The sequence below is a fragment of the Anabrus simplex genome, chromosome 3 (assembly GCF_040414725.1).
Source record: "Anabrus simplex isolate iqAnaSimp1 chromosome 3, ASM4041472v1, whole genome shotgun sequence".
Classification (NCBI taxonomy): Eukaryota; Metazoa; Arthropoda; class Insecta; order Orthoptera; family Tettigoniidae; genus Anabrus; species Anabrus simplex.
The window spans coordinates 372,531,231-372,558,638 of NC_090267.1; the positions used below are offsets into that span (position 1 = coordinate 372,531,231).

General features: G+C 38.1%; 1 protein-coding gene across 3 annotated transcripts in view; it reads right to left on the reverse strand.

The window, feature by feature from the left end:
• Positions 1-27,408, reverse strand: part of LOC136866395 (uncharacterized) — a 434,395-nt gene that overhangs the window by 145,258 nt on the left and 261,729 nt on the right. For all 3 annotated transcript variants that reach the window (XM_067143316.2, XM_067143315.2, XM_067143314.2), the window contains exons 6-9: positions 25,005-25,178; positions 20,754-20,906; positions 16,565-16,750; positions 9,842-10,014 (exon numbers count right to left, since the gene is read on the reverse strand). In XM_067143316.2, the coding sequence (XP_066999417.2) occupies positions 9,842-10,014; positions 16,565-16,750; positions 20,754-20,906; positions 25,005-25,178 (686 nt within the window). The remainder of the gene's footprint in view (positions 1-9,841; positions 10,015-16,564; positions 16,751-20,753; positions 20,907-25,004; positions 25,179-27,408) is intronic.

Consider the following 27,408-nt stretch of genomic DNA (forward strand, 5'->3'; position numbering starts at 1 on the left):
TGAATTTAGCGCTGTTACGGATGGTGTTCAATTCATTATTTAAATCTTTTTTAGACATAGGGGTGTTGAAGGCACGAAAAATTAAGCTGTTATAAGTAGCACGTTTATGTGCTTGAGGGTGCGAAGAATCTTGTCGTATTGTGGGTGCTGTTTGGGTTGGTTTTCTGAATATTTTGTATGATAAAGAAGAAGGATGTCTAGTGATAGTTAAGTCTAGAAAGTTAAAGAGTATGGTTGTGTTCTGATTCGAGGGTGAATTTAATGTTAGAGTCAGTTGTTTAGATGAATAAGTGTAGAGGCTGCGTTGGTTGATTCTTCATTTAAAATTACCAAAGTGTCGTCGACATATCAGGCCCAAAAGAGGATGTTAGAGAAATTATTATTATTATTATTATTATTATTATTATTGAATTTTGTGTTTTCGAAGAAGTCAAGGTAAATTTCAGCAAGAATACCTGAAGCTGGTGAGCCCATAGCTAAGCCATCTTGTTGATAAATGGTGTTATCAAAGGTAAAATAATTATTATTGAGAACCAATTTTAAAATAGACATGAAGTCCTTAATTTCAAGTTTACTTAGGTCACTGAATTTGTTTAGGTTGTTGTTTAATATGGGGAATAATTTGGAAATTGGAATACTAGGGTACATGTTTACAATGTCAAAAGAATGAAGAGAAAAATTTGGTTGGATATTAAAGTTCTTTAATTTGTTGATTAGATCAGAAGTGTTTTTGATAGATTTGGTGGATAAAAATTGATAGTTTTTTAGTAAAAATGTTTGGATGAATTTAAAAGTATTGTATAAGGGACTGGGTCTGTAACTGATTATTGGACGGATGGGAATGTTAGTTTTGTGAATTTTTGGGAGGGCCTGGGCAGTGGGTAGGCCTGGGTTCATGTTTATTAATTTAGTTTTTTCTTGATCTGTGAGGAGAAAGGAAGTGTTTTTTTAAGTTTGTTTGAATAGGCGTTGGATTTTTGTGGTTGGGTCTTTTTTTACTATAGAAAAAGAAGAGTCACTGAAAAAAAAAATTTGGTTTTATCTAAGTAGTCAGTTTTTCCCATTATGACAGTAGTGTTGCCTTTATCAGATTTGGTGATGATCATTTTCTTTTTAAGGTCCGAAATGAGTTTATTATCATTAATTGAATTATTATTATTATTATTATTATTATTATTATTATTATTATTATTATTATTATTATATTATTATTATTATTATATTTATTAAGAAAAGTGTTTTTGTCATTGTTAAGGAAGATTTTTATCGAGTTTTCTTTTTACTTCATATCTGATTTCATCTTGTTCATCTGTTGGCATTTTGTTAATGGGTATTTCAGATTCAATAATTAAATTAGGGGCTACACTGAAAGTGTTGAGGTTGGGCCAATTGTGTTTGAGGCCCTTCAAAAGAATTGAGTTTTCATCATCACTCAGGGAGTTGTTTTAGATAAATTTACAATGGGAGGATGGAACTGATCAACAGTTTTGGAGGGTGTGTTCATGTTCTTAAACTGAAATTTATGTGAAGAAGATTTGTTTTTAAGAATGTTGAGTTTTTTCTCCAGGGTTTGTTGTTTAATTGACAATTAATGAAATAATTTATTATCTACTTGAGTTAGGAAAAGGTTCCATTGTGCACTCGGGAGAAGATTGGCAATTTCTAGATGTGTTTCGTATAATCTGTTGTTTAAAAATGATTTTTTCTTGTATAAGAAACAACTTTCGTTTTTTAACCAAATTTTGTTGGTTATTCTTTGGGTTTTTAACGTGAGAGGAGTAGAATGGATTTTTCTGATACAATTTTGAAGAAATTTAGGGGTAAGATTATAGGAAATGCATTGTTTTAGGAATTCAATGTCTTTTCCTAATTTAGCGATCTTGATCTTAAGGCTTAAAGAGAAGGCTTTTTGTTTAGCTTGGTTAGCTTATGCATTTAAAGTTAAAATTTTCATTGCTCCGTATTGAAGAATATTATAGTTAAAATTGAAATAATTGATAAAGAGATTCAACCTATTCAATACAAAAGAATAAGAAATAATTGATATAATTGAAATAATTGATAAAGAGATTCAACCTATTTAATTTCTTATTCTTTTTTATTGAATAGGTTGAACCTCTTTATCAATTATTTCAATTTTAACTGTAATATTCTTCAATACGGAACAATGAAATTTTTAATATTTATTGTACATCGCTATTCGTGACAACTGGTTGTACAGTGCCTGTGTGGAACATCACTGTATCTTGGGAAATAGTGAAGAGAGAATGACATTCTATTAGCCTCTACAAGAAAGTTTCTCAAATCTGCAGAATAGCATCAAAACATGTGAGCCTTCAAATTCTTAGAAAGGCCACGGCTACCCAGTGGCAGAGTTATAAAGCGTGGCGAATTTCCAAAGTTGACTGGAACCATGTCAGCAAAATGCACTCCATAATCTGCAACCCAAGAGCTATTCTAACTATTTCAACATTTGAAATGAATTGCAACAAGTTTTCCATCATACTCAGCGACCAACAAACGATCCCTGCAGAGTACTTATCACCCACCTTTGTAGCATTGCTAAGGAAGTTCTGTTCCATGACAGGATTGGGAAACTAAACAATTCCAATACTGGAATTTCAACATATCATATAAATACGGGAGATTCAACAGATCATCCAGATACTAGGGTTTCCACACTGATGCAACAATCTTTACCTGTTCAATACACAGTCTAACTGCTATCTTGACAGTGGTAACAATCAACCTGGTGGTGGATTTTATTTTGAAGTTCTTAAATCATACATCAACAATGATGATATTGGCAATAAATCAACAAACCTCACAAAAAATACCTGTCTGCAAACAAATTTTGCTTAAGGAAACAGGGCAACCAACAAAAAATTGGGACTGCTTATAAATTCGCACACTACAGACACCACAGCCACACAGTTATACAATAATAACTACAACAATAGGCTAGAGACTACATAAGCTGAAAGGAATGATTTTCATTGGGGTAATCATATTAACAAGATTGTTAAGAACGGTGCTGCTTTTTTTTGTTTGTTTTGCTATTCGCTTTACATCACACTGACACAGATAGGTGTTATAGCGACGATGGGATAGGGAAGGCCTACGAATGGGAAGGAAACAACCATGGCCTTAATTAAGGTACAGCCCCAGCATTTACCTGGTGTGAAAATGGGAAACAACAGAAAACCATCTTCAGGGCTGCTGACAGTGGGGTTCGAACCCACTATCTCCCGATTACTGGATACTGGGCACACTTAAGCGACTGCAGCTATCAAGCTCGGTTGTTAAGAACGGTTATAGATCTCTTTGCATGGTTATGAGAGTATTTAGGGATAAGGATGTAAAGGAGAGGGCGTATAAGTCTCTGGAAAGACCCCAGTTAGAGTATAGTTCCTGTGTGTGGGAGCTATACCACGACTACTTGATACGAGAACTGGAAAAGATCCAAAAGAAAGCAGCTTGATTTTTCTGAGTGATTTTCGAAGGAGTAGTGTTTCATTATTCGTGTTGGATTTCCCAGTTTCATGTGAAAAAAGGACTTTATTAAAACTTCCACCTAATCAACACTATAAGTTAATCTATCTCCAAGCTTTCTAGCACAACTCCGCCACTTTCCCCCACCCATTCAAATGAATCTCGTAGGAAGGTCATCACGGCTGAGAGAGAGTAAGTACAAATTTTAAACACATCACGTCTAGGATTTTTCAGATATTATTTTCCTATTAGGTTTTTTCTGTTTCCATTGCAGGTTTTGTTCTTCTACAAACCAGTACATCTGGGAACTTTGTGGATTGGAACACAGTTTGATTTCCCATTTTTATATTGGTCCATTCGACCTTTAAACAACGCAGAGTAACTTTTTCAGGATATCTCCCTTTCATAAGGCCCCACCAACTTTTTTCCCTTTTGTAACAACAAAGCATTAGCACCACCAGCGGTAGTTTTATAGCACAAAATTACGAGCGATTGTATTGCATTACTTTTGCCGGTTACCTGTAAACAGTAAAAATTTTGTAAACGAGTGTTTCGAGCTGTCAATGAAGAGATGGCATGGAAAGACATTAGTAGACGAATAAGCTTGAGCAGAACTTTTAAAAGTAGGAAAGATCATAATATGAAGATGAAGTTGGAATTCAAGAGGACAAATTGGGGCAAATATTGATTTATAGGATGAGGAGTAAGGGACTGGAATAAATTATCAAGGGAAATGTTCAATAAATTTCCAAGATCTTTGAAAACATACAACCTGTGACGAAGTTTAGTGAATAGTCCTGTACTATCAACATAGATGAACAATGCACGACAGTAACCTTCCTGTCCTTCGAAATAGTCCACTCCCATAACTACGCACTGCTGAGATCACCGATACATGTCCTGGAAACTTTGCAAGATGGCTTCCTTTGGGATGGTGTTCAAAATCCTCATCACGTTTCGTTGGATGTTAGGAATATCGTCAAATCTCTTTTCTCTTTCCTTTCAAAGCGAGTTTGAGTCATGGGAATAGGAAGAAGTCTGTAGGATTGAGATCTGGCGAGTATGGGGGATGTTCAAGCTGTACTCCCCCCAATCTTTTTGCCATGAACAGGCTGACGATATTGGCTGCGTGTGGGCGAATGTTGTCATGGCCAAAATCCATGAACCATGTTGTGCGTACTGGGGTCGTACCCTGCGTGGACATTTCATGAAACGGGTCAAAATTTCAATGTACCGTGCAGCATTCAACGTCATTCCCCCAGGTAGAAATTCCTTGTGGATAATGCCTTGACTATCGAAAAAGGTGATGAGCATTGTTTTATGTGTGACTTTTCGGCTCTGACCTTCCTCCGACGAGGGGATCCCGGAAAACGCCATTCCATGCTTTGCAGTTTCATTTCAGGGTCGTACCTGAGACACCAGACTTCATCCTCAGTGACAATACAGTTCAAGAAATTTGGTGTCGCATCCGCCGTTTCGACAAAATCCTGTGAAGCTTCTAAACATGCCTGCTTCTGATCATCAGCCAAGTGATGTGGCACAAGACGAGAACACGTTTTCCTCTTCCCTAGCTTCTGGATAACGATTTGTCACACGGATTCACGGTTAATCTGCAGTTCATTCGCTATCATGCGCACAGTTAATCGCCGATTGTTAGTGATTATTGTCCTCACCTTCTCAATGTTTTCGTCACTGACGGTGGTCGCCGGTCTTCCGCTACGGGGGGTTGTCAGAAACACTTCCCCGGCCTCCTCGAAGACGGGCGAACCATTCATACACACACTTCAAGGACAGTGTTTGATCTTCATAAACACTTACCAGCATCATATGCGTTTCTTTTGGTGTCTTGCCAAGCTTAAAACAAAACTGTACAATGATCTTTTGGTCATTCATGTTCCTGTTCGTAGTTCAGAATCAACACACTAAACACACACTGTGTCAAACAGGTCATGCACAGCACACACACGATGCTCAACTGAACAACGTTGGGAGCAGGTGGTCGAAACCTGTCTCGCCAATGTTGCCAGATTGACCGTTCTAACTTCATTCACCAAACTTTATTGTCACAGGTTGTATAAGGAAAAGCTAGGTAAACAACTGATAGGGAGTCTGCCACCTGTGCAATAGCTCTAAATGCTGATACGAGGCGTGTTTTTTAAGTAAGGTCCGTTTGAAAATAAGTACACAACGAAAGGTTATTTTTAAAAAAGTAAATTTATTTTCAGAAAGTACATACTTCACTATTTTTCGACATAGTTGCCAAGTTTGTTCAAACACTTATCATACTTCGTAACCAATTTTAAAATACCCTCTTCATAGAAACTTGCCACCTGCTCCGATAACCAAGAGCACTGCCGTTTTCACATCGTCGTCATCACTGTAATGGTTGCCACTGAAGTGATGTCTGAGGTGGAGGAACAGATGGTAATCGCTCTGCGCAAGATCAGGACTGTAGGGTGGGTGGTCTAAAACTTCCCAGCCAAAACTGTCCAATAAATCGCGGGTATGACCTGCAGTGTGAGGTTTTGCATTGTCATGGAGAAGGACAATTCCCTTTGTGAGCATGCTGCATCTTTTGTTTTGAATCGCTCTGCGTAGCTTTCTCAGGGTTTGGCAGTATGCTTCTGCATTGATAGTGGTTCCTTGTTGCATGAAGTTGACCAACAAAACACCATGCCTATCCCAAAACACCAACGCTATGATTTTGCGCTGGGACAGAGTCTGTTTGGCCTTCACCTTTACAGGCGAGTGTGTGCGTCTCCATTCCATGCCCTGTTACTTCGATTCGGGCGTGATATGCGAAACCCATGTTTCGTCTTCAGTATCGATCTGACTCAAGAAGCCGTCACCTTCTTCATCATAATGAGTCAAGAACTTCATCGCTTTAGAAAGGGTAGGGGAAGTGGATGTATGAGATGGCGGAAGCTCGTTCTTATTCTTCCTTTTTTTTTTTTTGTCTGTGTTGTTTATTTTGCCTAATGTTTCAAGATTTGATAATATCCCTTCGAATAAAGGGTTCCTGTTGTCAATTATATCATTCAGGTTCTTGTCCTGATTACTTTTTTGTTCTAAATAAATATATACATTTTCTGATGTATTTAAAAGAGCTCCTTTGTTTATTTTAAGTAATATTGTCAAATTCTGCTCTATAGTTGTGAACCGATATCCGGTTGTACTCAAATGTTGGCCCATCGCGGAAATTTTTTGTGCCTTTCAGCATTGACATGGTCTAAGTATCTTACCGTAAAACTGCGCCCTGTTTGCCCAACATAAGATTTTTCACACTGATGACATTTCAATTTGTAAACTCCTGATTCTGAATGTTTGTTTTTTCCTAGGGAATTAACACTATTGTAATTAAAGAATTTTTGCTTTGTATTATTACTGGTTGAATACACGATCTTATAGTTATGTTTTCTGAACAAATTTGTTACTGTATATAAATTAGGATTGTTGAACGTAAACTTGGCGTATTTATTTTTCTTCTTTATTTTGGAGTTAGATTGTGTGAAACTTCTGTTTGAATTTTCTGATTATTTTGTTTACCATATTTAGTCCAAAGCCGTTGCAATGGGCTTGTTTACGGATAAAGTAGTTCTTTTTCTCGTTCCATGTGTGAGAGGGGTATATTAAATGCTCTATATATGTAACTGTAGCAAGCCTACCTTTTTTTGTAATTCCAGATGCAATGAATAGTTCTTTATTGTAATAGGAGTAAAAGTGGGTTTTCTGTGTATCTTGAAAACAGTGTAACAGTGCTGGAAACTTTTTAAAAACAACTATTCAAATGAATAGAAATAGTTTTTATAGTAGGCTAACTATAAGTGTATCCATTCCATCACATTTCACTAACCCATTTAACCACTACATTGTTTTTTAATTTCATTTTAATTCAATTTATATTTAAATTTTTAAGAACAAGGTACCTGATTATAATGTACTTACAAACTTAGTACTTCACCTAAGCTATGTAACAGCTGAAGATGTTCTTAAAAAGAACGAAACATGTACTGTATGTAATTAATTTGCTAAAAAGCAAATAAAAGTATCGAAAAGGTGGAAGATTTTTATTGTTGTAAGTCTCCATCTTTGAATTGAATGAGGCTATAAATATCAGCAAAAACGGAAAGGCTCCTGGTGTAGATGAAATCTGTATTCAACAAATCAAGAATTTTGGACCTGTTACTAGAGAATGGGTACTCAATCTATTTAACAATTGCATTCGAACATGCAGAATACCCAAAATTTGGAGGAAATCTAGAGTTATAGCATTCCTCAAACCAGGAAAAGATCCACATGATCCTAAAAATTACAGACCAATTTCCTTGCTCTGCCATTTATTCAAGATCTTAGAACGAATGATTCTGGTGAGGCTTACGAAAATAGTTGAATCACTTTTGATCCCAGAACAAGCTGGTTTTAGAAGAGGGAGGAACTGCACATCACAAATCCTCCATTTGACCCAATATATTGAAGATGGTTTTGAAAATCAGAAAATAACTGGAGCAGTCTTCATCGACCTAACTGCGGCCTATGACACAGTTAGTCACCAAATTCTGTTGAGTAAACTTTATAAGATGACAAAAGACAAGAAGCTGACTGAATTTCTTCGATGTCTTCTTGAAAATCGAAGATTCTTTGTAGATTTCCAAGGGCGACATAGTTGTTGGAAGAACCTCAGGAATGGCCTACCCCAAGGTAGTGTTTTGTCTCCAATATTATTTAATATTTACACGAATGATCAACCCTTGCCAAAAGGAACAAAAAGCTTCATTTATGCAGATGATCGAGCTATTGTCACCCAGGGTGATCAGTTTGAGAGTGTTGAACGGAGACTAATGGAAGCCTTAGATGAACTGAGTCCATACTACAGAGAAAACCATCTAAAGCCTAACACCTCAAAGATGCAAGTTTGCGCTTTTCACAAAGAATATGCAGGCAAGAAGAAAACGGAAGATTTTCTGGGAAGGTGCTCTCTTGGATCATTGCTCAACACCTAAACATCTAGCGGTGACTCTGGATCGTGCACTCACATATGAACAACATTGTCTTAACACGAAACACAAAGTATCTACGCGAAATTCCATTCTTCGCAAGTTATGCGGTACCAGCTGGGGAATGCAAGATCAAACAATGAGAACTACTGCTTTAGCACTGAGCTACTCTGCAGCAGAATATGCATGCCCTGTTTGGTATAGATCATGTCATGCCAAACAGGTGGATGTTGCTTTAAATGAAATTGCCGGCTTATAACTGGCTGCCTAAGATGCACCTTGTAATAAGGTATATTGCTTGGCTGGCATTGCTCCCCCAGATATTAGACGTGAAGTAGCTGCCAAACATGAAAAATCTAAAGTAGACATTTTGCAAACACATCCATTACATGATTATCAACCTGCTCAACAACGATTGAAATCGAGAAGTTTTCTTCATTCTACTGAGTGCCTTTCGGAGTCACTTCAATCATCAAGACTAACTTCCTGGAGATCCAGAAACCTTCATCTCATTGGATGGATGGATCCTTCTGAAACTCTTCCAGCCGGTTATGAAGAGTCATGCTCTACATGGAAGAGTCTGAACAGGCTACGATCTGGGGTCGGTCGATCTAAGAACAATATGAAGAAGTGGGGTCTATCTGAAGAGTCAACCCTCTGTGCCTGCGGAGAAGAACAAACCATGGCGCACCTCCTTAGTTGCAACTCCTGTCCTCTCGTTTGCACCATGCAAGATTTAGTGGAGGCCACACCAAATGGTCGAGATCTTGCCAAATTCTGGTCCGATATGGTATAATTGTTATTTTGAATTTACCTCTAGTATGTTTTTTTTTTTTTTTACCAGTTAGCCTATTTAATTATTTCTCTTTTAACTAACAATTTATATGATGTATTGCTTCTGATACGAATAAATAAATAAATAAATAAATAAAAATTGCCGTACCCACTTACGCACTTTGCTTTCACTCATAACGGTATCACTGTACACTTCGCAAATCTGTCAATGAATTTCTGCAGCAGACAGGTTTCATGCTGACGAAAACCGTATCACTGACCGAACCTCACACGCAGCGGGTGAGTTGATAGTCCTAAACATTTTGAAAGCACAGAACAGAACCGTACAGGGTAGCTACAGAGCTGAAACTGAGCACAGTTGTTCCCGAGGCATGCCGGTATACGATGCATGTGCTCGTTGCGATATGCGCGCGAACTACTAGTATCTACAACAAAACGGACCTTACTTAAAAAACACGCTTCGTAATTGATGATTGGCTGATTGAATTATTTTGAAAAGATTCAACTGATTGTATTAATATCAATAGTCAGTGTAGAACATGAAGACAAAGGAAACCCACCATCCATACTACGTGAAGTAAGACCGCGTCCACTAAGACTTCGTTCGAATCGAGGTGCTGGTCTCTCTATGAGGGCTTTCTTCGTTTCGTAATGAGTCCGTCCTGAGTATCGGAACTTAGACCCAAATCGAGGGAAGAGGCTTGATTTCTGAGTAGGCTCCGGGGTCATCAACCTGTCAACAATACACATAGTAATTAAAAATCATTAGATAATAAGATACACATATACACTGATGGATATGTAATGAGTAAAAAGAAGGTGCACAAATGTTACTGTATCACATGATAAAGGGAGCAGTAGTTGTTAGTACCTAGACTGTAAGAAGACCATAAAACAGGCTGTTAAGCCAGAACTGTGTGTATTGCAAACCATATGAATATACATGACACACTCAAGTTGTATATCACCACTTTAGACCCATGTGAATCTGGTCATATCATCCAAATGCATAAAGCCAGACCATGTTGTTGTTGTTGTTGTTGTTGTATAGCCAGTCATAATGCCCACGCAAACACCACTGTGACACTTTGTAAGCAGATATGGATACATATACATGTTGTACATCACAAAGACCACATACAACACTAAATACACTACAGACACCAGTAGTACCAACAATGCATTTGAAATACTCAATGAGAACCATCCATCACCATTTGAACGAGTCTGGACAACACAGCATCCATTGTGATGTTTGCCTTAGATCCCTGCACACAGTGCAGAAAGTTATCATTTATCAATAATACAAAAAACATTACAATTTGACACAAGAATGGCAGACAATGCACTGTTTTCTGTGATGTGTCCTGCTTCAATCTTAGTGCAGATGATGGCTGCATCAGGGTTTGGGATCACAGAGGACAACACAACAATCTAGCACTGATTCGTCAATGCCGTACATTATTACATGTGATAAAATTCATTTTTGGGTCCGTATTGAAAGTATTTGTATTAAATAACACTAGAATGTTTAATAGGTGGGAGAACAGTATAAACATTCTAGTGTTATTTAATACCATACATCCCAGACACCAGGTGTTACAGTTGGGGGTGCCATCAGTTAAGATTCCTGATCACTTCTACAGTTTACTGAAGGCACAGAGACAGCATAGTGATATGCCAATGAGGCTGCAGCCCCATTTCCTGCCATTTTTGTGTAGCAAACAAAATGCTTTAATGGAGTAACGAGCACGCCCATACAGCTCATATTAACTGCCAGTTCCATCTTTGTCATAACAATGTCTGTTTCAACAGCTCCTGTTGGTTGAATATCTTCTTGGTTTCATTGCTGCATGCTCTTACATTTAACAAAACATAAAATTATTCCTCCCATCTGCCTTTTAATTCTACTGACAATGTCCATGTAGTCTTCCAAAAGTCCAACCCCATGTCCACATAGTGGGAGATAGACATTGGTCACGGTGTCTTGCGGCTCTCAGTGTCTTCTCTAACGTCTAATAACACAATTTATACACTCCCAGAGGTTCTAGTTTGAACCGAGAACAGTACCCTGGAAACAAGGCGTCCGCCAAAATTTTTCATTAAAAAGATCTTGTTATCTAATACTTAAAAAAAAAAAGAGCCTATGTTAGAGAAGACATATGTTTTATCACGCAAAATAGGAAGTTACATCTTTTGACTGGTTGTGTTATTTTAATGACAGCCATTTTTAACCAATAGAAAAATGGTTTCTTAATTCTTGCACCGGTTACTCTAATACTCAGTGAATGTTTAGCACGAAAACCTTTTACACATATGTTCTTACAAAATTAAAATTATGCTCTTGGACTTTTATGACAGTGAAACATTGGTTTTTGTCCGCACATGGTTTAATGTTTTTTAGATTCAGAGGACTTTTATCAAGAGGACGTATATTCATAGTTTTAAGACAGTTGGTGCTATTTTTTAAGTTTAGATCATAGGTTAATGTTTATGGATCCCGTTTTTAATTAGGTCTTGCCAGTTTTGTAAAATTTGTATGTACTTTATGCATTGTTTATTGTAATTTTGTCTATGTATATTTTTCTTATTTTGGCTGATGATGGTGCACACTAGCATCGAAACCGGTACCGAGTATAATAAAATGTTATAAGTTTTCTTATAACATTATATGGTACTGAATAGGTGGACCTCTCTTGTTTCCATTAGATTAGTGGCCACCTCACGTCTAATATCGGGTGGGACTATATCTGCAAGTGAATACAACTTCTGTGTGGGTGTTGGTTTTAAACAGCCTGTGATTAGCCTGCAAGTTTCATTCAAGGCAATGTTGACTTTCTGTGCGCGAGCTGATTTGTACCACATGGGACAAGCATATTCAACAGCAGAGTAGCAGAGTGCTAGGGCAGTTGTCCTTACTGCCTGGCACCTTACGCAGTAGGCAGTTTCGTGATGAAACTTTTGCATTGAATTTGGTGCAGTGTGTGGTGAACATCAGCAAACGATCCAGAGTAACACCAAGGTAAATTGTAGTATTGCTGTGTTCCAGCTCCACTCCTTTCCAATTCACATGCAGCTTCCACAGGGCTTCTTTGTTCTTTAAATGAAAGGCGCACACATTAGTTTTCGACGGGTTTGGCTTGAGGTGAGTTTCCTCATAATAATCTGAGAGCATCTTCAAAGCAGCAGTAAGGTTTTATTCCACTGGCTCGAAGTTTTTACTCTTGAGTTGCCAGGGCCAGGTCATCTGCGTATAGGAAGCTCCTTGTGCGAGGTAGAAGGGGTTGGTCGTTGGTATACCGTGTATGTTAAATAGCATTGGTGCTAGGACAATGCCTTCTGGGAGTCCATTCTTCTGTATTCTCCATCTATTCTGCTGTCCTTGGAATTCAACAAAAAAACGTTGGTTCACCAACAGCGTGGCAATAATCGTGAGCCTGAAATCCACAGTCAGATGGTAAAACTTCCTTAGAACTAACTGGTGTTGTACAGTGTCATATGCTGAAGAGAGATCAACAAAAGCTGCTCCAGTAATATCACCAAGCTCTAATCCATCTTCTATGTGCTGTGTCAGATTAAGAATCTGTGTACAACAGTTCCTTCCTGCTCTAAATCCAGCCTGCTCTGGGATTAGAAGAGGTTCAACAACTGATGTTATATGGTTCAAAAGCATTCTTTCAAAAATTTTATATAGATGGCACAGGAGTGATAATGGTCTAAAATTCTTTGGATCCGTAGGCTGCTTACCAGGTTTCAGGATTGCAACCACCTTGGTCTTCCTCCAGATTTTAGGGATTTGACATTGTTCCAGACAATTATTGAAAAGCTGTAGGATCCATTGTTTGGTAGCATTTCCAAAGTGTTGAATCTGCTCCAAACACATATCATCAAGACCGGCTGCCTTGCCAGTTTCGCTCATTTTTATGGCACTTCTTGTTATGAGCACGAGTGAGAGCTAAAGAAACCCGACCCGACATACTTAAATACAATAAAACAGCTCTAGAATCATCTGAAATTAAAAATAAATACCTGAAGAGAATGGATAACACAGATCAATTTCAATGGTTAATAAGCTATGATAATGGAATGACATATTATTTGCAGCATCTAAAAATATGGTTGTGGGGTCCTCATTATTCCCACACAAAGACATACATAAAGGAACATGGACATTGCCAAATGGAAACATAGTAAATCAAATTGATTGTGTGTTGATTAGAGGCAAGGCACAAGATCTCTTGGACGTGAGGAACCTCAGAGGCCTGTATAGAGATTCAGATCACTTCTTGTTATGGGCGCGAGTGAGGGCTAGGATCTCCAATGCATCTAGAGAAACCCAACCCAACATACACAGCTCTAAAATCATCTAAAATTAAAAAGAAATACCAGGAGAGAATGGATAACACAGATCCTTGAAAATTCTGAAGAGTGCACCAACATCGAATATCAGTGGGAAATGATCAAAAATGCAATGGAGACTTCAGCAAATGAAACACTGAGAATTGAAGCAAAACATCTCCATGGTTTAATACCGAGTGTGAGATAGCTACAGAAGAAAAGAACAAGGCATACAGAATAATGTTACAATCAAACTGTACAAAAAGAACGATGGAAGTCTATAAAGAAAAATGGGGGATTAAAAGAAGATCCATAAAAGAAAGAAAGAAGGAAAGTGGATGAAGGAAAATACTGAAAAAACGGAGCTCCTGAGGAATCACAATGAGGCAAGGAAACTCTATACTACAGAGAGGTAAAAGCTGCACGGAAACCCTTCTGTGGTAAAACTAACCTGATAAAAGGACGAAACAGGGAAAGTCGTAAGTGAGGGAAGAGAGATATGTGAAAGATGGCACTGACATTATAATAAACTCTTCAATTTCAGAATGATACAAGAGACTCAATAGATGTACAAGGAGAAAATGACTTTGATGAAAATACCAACTCAAGAAGTGAGAAATGTCATGAAGAGATTGAAGAACAAGGCAACAGGCACAGAGTATATTCCAGCAGAATTGCTCAAACAAGGTGGCAGTGAAGTGGAATGGATTTTCCTAAAAATAAGTACTTCAACATGGGATGAGGAGAAAATGTCCCAGCGATGGAAAGAAGAAATTACACCTGTATGTCCTATATATAAGAAAGGAGATCAGCTGGAGTGTGATAACTACAGAAGAATTACACTGCTTACCTTGGGATAGAAAGTATTCTCCAACATACTGTTTGACTGTCTTCTCTCAATTGTTCAGGGAGAGATGGGGTCATATCTGTGGATTTCTCCTAGGAAAGTCAACTAGAAAACAGATCTTTACCCTACAGCAAATTATTGAGACGACAATGGAATTTGCGATTGGCACACAACACCTCTTCAGAAATTAAAAAGCAGCATATGATAGCAGACAGAAAGCAACTAATTGAACTGGGAATTTCTGGAAAATTCATAAGGCTGGTCAGAATAACAATGAGTGAGACAAGAAGCAGTAGAAGATCATGAGGAATGATGTCCGAGACATTACATATTCAAAATGAGATACGGCACGGAGACATGCTGCCATTTCTCCTTTTTAATGTTGCCTTGGAGAAAGTGATAAGAGATGCAAACCTCCTGAAAAGAGGAACTATTTTCTATAGATCAGTGCTGTATATAAATCGGCATCGTTGGCGACGGGGGCCGGGCTCGCTACTGGGGGCACTACTGACGTCGGCCCGGCTTGCGACAGGATGCGTTAACGTTAGCCTTGCTCACGACAGATTTCAGTTGTACTACAAGGTAGGGGAAAATGGGCAAAGTTAAAAGGAGGCTTCCGGAAAGCTTTCTTGCATAAGGAGTATAAATACCCTGCTTAGGTATGTAAGGACATCAGACTCTCATCAGCTTCATTGCTACTTCAAGAGGTTTATTTCTTATTTTTATCACTCCCCTGGATTTTCTGTTACCTCTCGTCATGATTAAAGCCTTGCTTTTCACAGTTCTAATCTTCATTCCAAAATTTCTTATCTCCTCATTCCATAAATCAACTTGTGTCTGTACTTCCTCTCCATTATCTTCCCAAACTACAATGCCATCAGCATAGACTTCACTTGCTCGCCCATGATGATCTCCTTGATATTATGTAGAATTCTATCCATGATGATAATGAAGAGTAAGGGAGACAATATACTTCCCTGCCTTAAGCCTGTCTCAACTCTGAACCATTCAGTTTGACCCACTTTGGTTCTAACACAGCTTTTGCAATTTTGATACAATGCTATTACCATCTGCATTGTTTCTTTCCAAATCTGTGCCTCTGTCAATGTTTCCCATACCAAATTCCTTGGGACACTGTCATATGCCTCTTCAATATCTAGAAACGTTACTACTATGTCCTTTCCATATTCCCAATATCTTTCCATCATTTGACGAATGTAAATATTGGGTCAAATGTGGACCTGCCTCTTCTGAATCCATACTGGTGGTGTTCTGCCAATTTCATATTGCCAATTAATTATTATAATTTCTATTTTACACTTATATACATATTTGTATAACTGTTAAATTCATAATCATAACTCAAATACTGGTAGCTTTGTTATTTTTTGTAACGTTTTGTTTAGGTATAAATAATTTGGATATTAATTCCTTACTGGCACTCAACAATTACTTATTTTATATGATTAAATAATTAAGGTTTTGTTATGCATAAACATTGTCATTTTTTTAGTAGGTAAGACAAAATATTCATATGTACTTTATTTATATATAAATATTCTTTTAATATTTTCAGTTAACATGTAATTTTAATGTAGAAATGTACATATATTAAACTGGTTAGATGTAAGAGAAGGCCAGCTGGCCTTAATCTTGCCAGAATCAATCAATTAACTACTTTGACCGTTTTTCGGGATGCCGTGCTGGAATTTTGTCCCGCGGGAGTTCTTTTATGTGCCAATAAATCTACTAACACGAGACCGACATATCTGAGCACCTTCGAATACTACTGGACTCAGCCCATCAAGTTCTGGTCAGAAGGCCAGTGCCACAACAGTCTGAGCCACCCAGCATACTGCAAGACATGTAAAATCATATCCATAAAATGGTGTAATTTCAGAGGATAATTTTGGAACTTACAAATATTAAATGGTAATTCAAGTACACAAGTTTAAAAAACAAAACAAAAACAACGGGGAAAAAAAAAAAGACTTTTCCATTTCATGCAAGGTACAAGCAAATTCTACCATCACAGACCCACTCATTCACCTCTGTCCTTCCATGCATTTCATAACTTTTCAGGAAAATACAGTATTACCTGAAGAATGTATGATGTTCTACTGATACTTTCCACAGTTTCTTAGCTGCTCTGTGATTGGCCAACTTGAACCCAATTGTAGATTCAAACTGTTCAAATTCACCTGGGCGGATCTTAATGAAAAAATTGTGCCTCTTATATGATATTTTCAATATCTTCGGCCAAGCAAATCGATTAATACGCAATCTGAAAGAGGAAAAAGCAGAATAATATTATATATTAACTGAGAAACACAAAATTTGATACATGATATTGTTATAAGCAGCACCTCCATATATATAAAAATAACTTTATTTCTATCTATACTTAGCTGTAGTTTTCTCTCTAAGAGATTTTCATAACAACTGATACACAACTTATTACAACTGAACAACATACTATCTAAACAATAATTTATTGTTTTAGGGCAAGCTGTGGAAAGACGTAAAAATCCTGACAATTTCAACAGGGACACTTTTTATTAATTAAGTAATACGTGGTTGCCAGCCATTAAGGATTTGCGTAGGTAGTTCTCTTCCCTGTCCTTTCTATATTGTAATTTCGTTTCAGTGTTTTCCAAATTCGTACGTTCATCATCACCAGTTGATTCATTCCAAGTTGTGTGTCATGTGTTAATGTCATACAGTTTCATGACGTGTGTACACCGGTTAATCCCCCCACCGTCTCACATCATTATCATAATCTGGTTTTCTCCACATTCTTTCCACTCTTAAGTTCTGTTCTATTCTATGCTGGTGACTTTCATTGCATCTTATTTTACTTTATTTGTTTTTACTTATTTCTCCTACAACGTTCGTCCCTGATTCATCTGATGTCCCCTCTGACACTTCTCATGCACTCTCGGTATGATAGAACATCTTAATTGGAGCTTAATGTCATCAGCTCCCACTTGGGAGCGCTGTGCCAGCATACAGTGGGCCACCTGGTGACGAACGAACATACCACTACAGCTCTTCAATGGTAAAGCATTCTTAAACTCAAACCCTTATTATTGTAGAAAACTTCCTCATGAACAGTCGAGATTTTCTTCTGAAGATGCAAAGCAAAGTTCTCTGTGAAATGTAAAGAGTTTCACCTTGTTTTCTTGACACAGTGTAAGCCCAAAAGCTCATATCATGTCTACAAGTATGGGCCGTGAAAGCATCAATTTAATAATTTATTTCAGTCAGTATTATTATTTACTTATGTCTCCAAATCACTCCCTCCTCAGTGTGGGTGTCAATCATGTCTGCCTATTTTGACAGAAATCTCACTACACGTCCTGATTTTGTGGGTATGTGAAGCACTTGGGAACCCTTCGTATCATGCTTAACTGGCAGATGATCCAATGATTTTGGGTCCTTAAGTGCACTACCATCTGAAGAAAACAGGCTGGTTCGAGTCTATCAATAGAAATGCTGATCGGTTTTTCTATAGTCTGAACCACTTCACAGGGACCTTCTTGGGTGTGCAAGTCCACTCTGACGAACACATGATGTGTACTTCTGAGATCCCTGTGAATGAAAGGAACTTTTCTTTGGCCTTGTGTGAATAATCAGCAGGTTTCAGGTGAATCATCCATTTTTTCAGTTTAGTGATGAAAATTGGAAGGTCAGCATCCATCATGGTATGAATTTCATCAAAAAATGTCTCCAGGTAACTTCAGTGCAGTATCAAACATCATCTCTGCCACTGTAGAACTGCTTTCATCCTGGAAGGAACAACGAAGACCAAGCTGGCAGTACATTACTCCATTTAGCTGCAACATGGGCTCATGTGGCACTTTCCAGCTACAAGTCTAGAAGTTTTTCACCTCTTTCTTGTAAGACAGCCATCTCAGTGTAGTCCATCGACATCCAGGCAAGATAGGTGATCAGCCACCACATTTTCCCTTCCAGACACACAACACTGAACAGTAGTGAATTGAGAAATGTACTGGGGATAGTGGAGTTGCAATGGCTAAGCTTTCTTATTCTTCTATTGAAAAACAAAAGTTAATGGGGCATAGTCTGTATAGACAGTAATGTGTTCTTCCTAAGAGTAGATATTTGAAATACTTCATCGCTAGAAAAATTCCCAGTTGTAACTAGAGTAATACCTTAGGGCAAGGAAAAACTTTTTTGAAAAGAAACCAATAAATTTCGATGTTCCATCCTGTTTTTCTTGAAGGGCTGCTCCTGTGGCGAAGTCGGATGCATCCACAAAGTTAATGCTTCACGCTAGGGAAAGTTAACAAAGCAGCTTGGGCTAGATTTTCTTTACCTCATTTTTAAAACTGTGCTATAGCATCTGGGGTTCTGTCAATATTTCTTTTGTCCCATCCTTCTGAATATAAAAATTTGTCACGACAATCGAGATTATTTGGTCTGAGATTAGTTTCTTGAATACAGACTATACTCGTCGAGAACTGATCGATTAGCTGGCGCAGCTCAGCAAGATACCTGTCTTAATCATTAAAGTTCTACTGTAAAATTCGAGGATGATGGTGAACCCTCAATATCCACCATTTGGTCACCGGACGAGGTTCGGGAGAGGTATAGGGTCCAGGAAGGTCTCCGAGATGTTTTCCAGTGATGAGGAGTCCTACAAAGGGAGTCCACTGGCTTTGGAGCAGCACCAACACATACCCTCCAGATGGAAGCCATGGTTTCTCCCTCAAAAATCGGGATGAAGGAGCGCTTTGGAAGGGCTTCCTTCTTCCTGGCCTTTTCTAAATTAGATTTCCAGCCCTGGTCAATGAAGCTGCATTTGTCAGCTTAGGAACAGCTTTTGTAGATCTCTTTGGGAAGTGAGATTTGGTTCCTCCCACACCCTGCTGTGCTGGCTTAGTGTCCTTCACCAATGCAGGCCATTTTTGTGGCCAAAGGTGTGACAGACCTAACCTTCAGGCCTTTACTCTTTTTGGTGTTGCTCACTGATAGTGTATTTTTCAGAAATTGCGAACTTGGCAGGCTCAGAGGTATAACAGTAAAGTCTAATTATTTTCAAGGTGCGTTCATGAAATTAAACTTACAGCACACTTCCCGAAATGAAATACCATCCAGGGTGTTAATCTCTTTTTCAATGAGATAGACAGGACAGTTGCTATCTCCAGGAGAATGATGACCAAGGCTGTTAGTACACGTGTTCGTAGGTATGCACTACCCTTTGTCATGAGTCTTCTTTCCAACAAGTTTCAAAAATAGACTTGTTTTCGATCTTTCCATCTAAACCTTTGGCAGCTATTGCTTCGACTGGAGGCGGGATGTACGGTCTCACATCGCAACGATAAGTTGTTACTTTGACTTCCTCTGGTAACAATGACAGATTAAATGAGAAATGAAAGCACCTGTGGCAATGTCTTTACAGTTGACTCTGCGTGTAATGCGTCTGACATGTGCCATCCCTTAGGTCATGGTCGGTGTTCAAGATATGATAACTCCGCAAATCACATTCAGAGATTTGTGCTCTTCCACTCTGAAGGGAATTTTGCCAAAGTGGTCGTACTTGAGCAACCAATCAGCCTGAGCTGTGGTGTGTCTTCAGCAATAAGCTTCCATTGAGTATCTTTCTCACTTCCTCAGACACCTTCTCAGTGCCTCAGCTTAATATCATACCCATCAGTTCTGATAGCAACCAGGAACCCAGGGGAAACTGGATCCCAGTCTTTTACACTATGCTCATTCCCATGGGGTGCACCCTGTAGGAAACTTAAAGTTACAGACTTGGGAGGCAGACCACCTTGGACAGACTTTTGATATATGTAAGCCATGTTTGAATATATCCTCCCAGAATGCCAGTGACTCTGATTACAAGCAGACTCTGTAGCCACCACACAGCAACACCTGGCTTGGAAAGCATTACCCAGGGTCTGATGTTAAACAATGCTTTTCAGGCACACACCCCACAGTATATACAGAGAGTGTCCTGCTCAGGTATGAAGGTAGAAGGAACAACTGAGAACATCTGAAGATATGTAATGTTGAAAAAGACACATGGTATTAGATATAGTTAGGAGTGGTCAAAGGAATCATGAAGCTTTACATGAGGCCACCCAAAAACTTCAGTCTACATTCATGAAAACAAAATGAATGTGTTAAGGAAAGATGAATAGTAACTAAATTATTCCACACTTTAAAACTAATTCCTTTGACTGGGCTATTGCCAAAGAGAAAATCAGCACAACAGAAAGCAACAGTTGCCGCTTGGTAGAAATAATTAAAATACTAACCTATCCCGATAGACTAGTAGTCCCGAAGCACAAACACCAAGCATGATGTCCACTCCCTCTGAATCCTTGGCAGGATGAAGGTCCACACCATACATGGCCAATTTTTTTGCATTCTCTAGATAGTGTAACTCAGCTTCTGCAGGTGTTTGACCCCTGAAACAAATCATATGTACAATAAGAAATAGGAATATGATAAATAAATAAAAACTCATCTTCAATTTGTTTTTTTGTGCAAGGGCAGCAGATGTTGGGACAGGTTTAGATAAAAGATGAAATGGCATCTCTTCAATGAAAATAGTAACTGTGATCATTTGAACAGTTTCAAATTTTTATTTTATTTTAACAATTCCTATTTTCTTATTTTCTTAATAGATTTAATTTACACAGTTTTGTGTTTGAAACTCCAGCACAACACTTTCACACAAGTACTAAAAATGGAGGATGCTTGCTTCTTCTTCAATGACAGCATGAAAGCACTGGAGTATACTGTTGCATATCAAGATGATGAATACATTGTACTAGCATATTCCACACTCCATTGGATATAAGTCAAGACTCTAGGGCTGCCAACCAAAGGTCTGTATTCCGACTGCTTCAAGGATATCAGTTGTACAGCATGTAACTTGACATATCATGCATAAACATGAAGTTTTCTTGAATGAACAAAATACAAATGGCACAGCAAGGTCTACCTGCCCTCAATGTAGAAGTGTGCACTGAGCCCCTACTGTTCATTATGAGGTCACCGACAATCTCAGAGCACGCCTGAAGACTAATGTCCTATACCTTAAAAGAGGAAGTAGCAGGTGTATATTGCTCTCCAGTCTCCTCCAAACCTCTTCATGGGGACCTAATACAGAAACGGCTCTCAACTGTGAAAAAGACATTCATTCCTCTGCAGTCCACAGAATTGATGCTGCCCTAAGCAGGAGTTGTGCTACTCGATGATGTGGTTGAAGATCTATTCTTCACAAGAACAGTGTGACAATGATGGCCGAGTGTGTGGGGGTACCAGTGTAAAGCTACAACACCAGCAGAACGGCGATGATGTAGGCAGGGCAACAGCGAGCTAAATAATAGCCTTGGTACATTGTCGGTCAAGCCCCTTAAAAGAAGCTGGAAGCTGGCTAACAAAGGAGAAAGCATTCAGAATGATCTGGAAAGAAAACTGTGCAACTGCCTATATAAACAGTGAAAACAGCAAATCTCGAGTCAAATGTGAGTGAGCACAAGATAGTTATGAGACGGTCAGGAGTCGTTCAGGAGTGTGACAGTGAGGAGTAAAACAGTTCTGATTAAGCGGAGTGTAGCGAGTTGTGAAGTGAACTGCTCTGGGAACAACAATACACTGTAAGAGGCCATACTGGAGAGCAGCAGTTCGATGGGCCAGAGGGCTGTGTAGTTCAACTACAATTCGTGACTACAAACTGTGTGAAGTGGAAAACTCGAACGCAAGTGAACTTGAAAATGACTGTAAATATTCATCAAATACGCTTAAAACAACTGCACAACATGCTACTCCTGCCACAATAGACAATCTCTCAAACCTGTCCCTCACCACCAATACCACTTACATACACAGGCATTCCCTTGACCATCCTTGCACTAACTCTTCAGTTTTCTCAATTTCAGGGCAACTGCATACTGACATCTTAATGTTTCTTATATTGTAATATGATACACAGTGAGATATCTTGTATAACCACTGATGCACTATTAACTCATTGCGGACCGTGGACGGCGTAAGACGTTCAAGCTTGCTCCTATGCTGCGGGCCGTGGACGGCATAAGACGTTTAATGTTCCGCACGAAGCAATGCTGTTTATATTCGTCATCTATGCGTTCTTACACCTTAGTCAGCGTTACTGGTTGTAGCAGGAAGTTGGTTGACCTTGTTGAGATAACCCTTGCGTTGAGTGGGCTCATGTTATTCTCAGCAGTTTTAGCTGGAAAATCTCATAACTTCCTCGCGCGCCAAGTCGGTACTTGAGATTCCAATGCAGTGCGTGTCATCCTTACCGAGTGTAGTATAATGGCTTATAATACAAAGTTTCTTACGGAAGATTAAATAGATATTGTTCACAATGATTATTCTGGTGATGAACTTATTCCTGAAATAGACTCAGATAGTGAAAGTGAGACTGACGAGGAAATTGCAATTCCCGAATCCGATAGGCCTATAGAGAAAAGTGAAGTGCCGGATACGTATCACTATAGTTATTGTCCACCCATTCCACCATTTACAGAGAATTCAGGTATAAACGTTCAAATAGAAAATAGAGCCCGTATTGTCAAAGTATCAACTTGTGAAAATTTAGATTTTATAATTCCACCTTTACCTTTACAGACTGAAAGAAAAAAAGACGAATGCTGTGGTGGACAGAAAAAATAAGCCCACGGAATTCAAGACTGGAAAAATGAAGAAAGGAGATGTCCTGCTCCTGTATTACCATAAAATGATCAATCAATCAATCAATCAATCAATCAATCAATCTGCATTTATGGCGGTCGCCCAGATGGCATATTCCCTATCAACTGTTTACCTCATATTTTCATTTATTTATAACTGTTTACCCAGTTTTTTTCTTAAATATTTTCAACGAACTTGGAAATTTATCGAACATTTCCCTAGATAATTTATTCCAATCCCTTACTCCTCTTCCTATAAATTAATATTTGCCCCAATCTGTCCTCTTGAATTCCAACTTTATCTTCATATTATGATCTTTCCTACTTTTAAAAGCTCCACTCAAGCTTATTCTTCTACTTACGTCATTCCACGCCAACTCACCAGTGACAGCTCGAAACATACCACAGAGCCACCTTAAGCTGTTTCAAACAGTCTAAATTAAAATTAAATTAAAATAGTCATAAATAAGATATTGTCTACATGATGGCGTGGAAAAACATAATTATCATTTAAAACAAGGTCCAACACATTAAAAACACTGTATACACAGTATGTATCAAGTACTTTCAACTTGAATCTTAAAATTTCATAGTCCGAATTAAAATCAAAAAAGGGTGTTTCTTCAAATTTTTACAACAGTCCCATTTTTAAATCCCCTCTTCATTTTTTTTTTCTTCACTAATTCACTAATTTATACTTCATCATTTGGTTGTCACTGTATTAGTTTGATTCTTTTCTCTTTCCTGATACATGTTTGCACTAGATTATTACAAATGAAAACGTTCCACACAATTCCATACAGCCATAGGATTCAACCTTCCTCCATTAACACGTGCTGGCAACAGAAGTTTTTTTAACAAATATTGGAGGAGAAGCATACGTTTTAACTTTAAGAAGGATTTTTAAAATGGGACTGTTGTAAAAGCCATTTTGAATGTACCAATCAAGACCTCACCTCCATTATTATCAGGTTTCTGGTTAACTTAAGGCTGATGCAACATGCTGTTGCTTACTGGTACTGCTGACTATCTGGCCACATCATCTGTTTCTGGCTCGTCTCTATGTGGGTTTCCCACAACATATATTACTGTTTGTTATACAGTAATGTAATATGAAACACAGTGAGATATCTTGTACCACCACTAATTTCTTGGCACTATTTACATGCTTAGCATACCTCATCACATTACACTGTTATTTTCACAGAGTCTTTATATCTGTATCATTGTAACAATAATAATGATTAAATTAATGTCATATGGTCCACCTTTTTCAATACTATATTATGCAATATTATTGAATTACATTACTAAACTAGGGACTAGTTTCGGCCTTGGCTGGCCATCTTCACCCTTCATGTAATACATCTAATACCTAAACAAATGTAAAAACACACAATTGACATGAAAACTAATGTACAAACACACAATTAACATTAAAATCTGGGATGAACTACTGTAAGTGTAAAATCTGAAAAATAAATTAGGCTCTAAATTCTTAGCATCTGAACTTGGAATTCATGTAAGTTCACAATATTAAACTGACAAAAGCACTATAAAATGGAAAAATCATGCCATCTGACCACCTGGAAAGTTAAGCTATACATGAGATAATGTATTAAACCTTTTTATGCTGGTGGGTGTAGAAACTATTCCAAACAACATAATAATTTCAAAAACATCATCAAATACTAAAATGATGCATTAGAGGAGAGTTACTTTATGATAATATTTTTTTGTAAAGTGATCCTTTCAGTATGAGCCATATTAGTTCAGAGGTTCAAGGAAATATCTCATTTACGGCAATTTCCCAACACTAATTAAAAATAACTTATTACTTACTTATGTGTGCGATGAAGATCCATAACCTTCTCTTCCAACTCAGGTGTTTGGTTGGGGGCAAATCGAAAATCTTTCAAGTAGTTACGTCCATGTTCATCAGGATCATAATCTCCTATCTCAGACTGAACGAGGTATGACCCCAAGAGAGCATGTGTAACAAACGAGCAAGGAAGTCTGTAACACAACAGCACCAAGAACGTTACTATTTCTATACTACGATAGAATTAAAATGCCTTAATTTTAACACATATTTTTCAAACTGGAGATTATATGTTGCAACCTGTATTAAACAAAATTCAACAGATAACAACCAACACAAAATTTTAATGTGTGTTGAGTACTCAAGTTAAAGGCTAGTTGGATCCTCAACAGCTCTGTCAACGACTGTCCCAGATGGCCTAGGTGTTACTAAAGAAGCATACTAGGGAAATGGGGAAAGAGGTAGTTTCCCTTTCCTTACTGAGCAAGAAGATGCTATTACATATAAGTCTGTCAAGCTCACTAAAATGCACAAGCAACCGGCCCCGTGAGCGATATTTTTACACCATTCATCACAGAGTCTGGCTGCGTAAGGAATGGCATTACTAGCATCACTCATACCTCAGTCACTTTCATATTGTCAAAGCCAATGAAAAGACTGAGGTTGGTCAATGAAAGTAACAAATTTGTTCTAGCCCATACCAGATGATATAATGCACTGTAAACACCATGTCTCATTAGCAGAGGCACAAATTTTAATGAATGAAATGAAAATCCACAGCCTGTTTCCAGTCATTAGACGGGATCAGGAATGGAATGAATTAAGCCCCCATCTGGCAGCGAGGATAGGAATTGTGCCAGCTGCCAAAGCCTGTCACTCTCCTCTGGGGCAATGATTAATAACTGGCAGCTGAAATGAAATTATATCAGAGAGTGTTGCTGGAATGAAAGATGACAGGAAAAACCGGAGTGCCCAGAGAAAAATCTGTCCTGCCTCCACTTTGACCAACACAATTCTCACATGGAGTGACCAGGAATTGAACCACGGAACTCAGTGGTGAGCGGCTGGCGCGCTGTTGTCTGAACTATGGATGTTGAACAGAAATTTTTAATTAATTTAATTTTTAATATGACTTCTCGAGAATTAAAATGGAGGGACATAAAAAATGACTGAACTGACCTAGCAGTTATATAAATCCTTGCTTGAACTTAGTTTTTCCTGTTAAAAATACCTTCATGTAGTAATATGCATATAAAATCTACAAAATTCTTCAGCTGTAAAAGACAGCCAAGAATTATGACATATTCATTGTAACCAACAACAACTACCTACTTAAATTTTCAAATGAATGTACCAAGTAGCAATTAAATAAGTGAAAATGTTGCACATATAGTTATGAAAAACAGGCGTTACCTGTAATGTTATAAGTTATTTTCATAAAAACTCAAAAGCAGCCAAATTAATGAAATTAGAAGCAAGTCAGTATTTGAATTGATTAGAAATTATTCTTGGTAAAGGACATTATAACTCTCAATTTTTTTTTAAATTGATGTTTATGACGATGTGCCCAATCACTCAGAACTTAGGGCTGAAGACTTGAACATACACTCAGAACTTCACCTTTGATTTCATATAACGTTGCATAAAAGTGAGTTGTTTATGCATAGGTTAGAAGAGAATTGACTACCTATCCCGCAGTGGCGTATGCTGGGATCAAGACGTGGGCTACCACTGGACTTACGTTACCACTTTTCGATGGTTGGCTTAGTGAACGTCAAGCCTTATGCGTTTTGAACTGCAGCCAACATAGAAGCCTGCTGTATTGTCAAGGCTGCTTCTCAAGCTACTGCCCTGGCCTCTGCTACTGTCAATACTCAACACCTGGATCAGTGGAGACAGTAGCCTAAGGTTTAGCAAATTAAAGTCCTTAGCAAATTGAAGTCGGGCTTTGTGGCAAAATGGATAGAATGCTTGCCTTTGGTCCGATGGGCCCAGTTCAATTCCAAGAATCAATACCTCGTACTGTTAATTCCCCTAACTTGGGGACTGGATGTTTATGACAGCTTCGCCATTCATTTCATCCTCATTAGGCCACCACTAAACCTTGGTGCCATGCACCATCATTATTATTCATTTTTTTAATTTATTTTAATTTGACAGCATAACCAGCGATTGTACCCATCATTCACTGGTTTATTAAGTTCCTCGGAATATCAGTGGTGGTGTCTGACCCATGATCTCAGGTTTGATTTCAACCAACAAAAGAGAACACTAAACCTGAAAGACTGCATGTTATTTTTTTTTAAACTTGTTTTACGTTGCACCGACACAGATAGGTCTTACGGCAACGATGGGACAGGAAATGGCTAGGAGTGGGAAGGAAACAGCTGTGGCCTTAATTAAAGTACAGCCCCAGCATTTGCC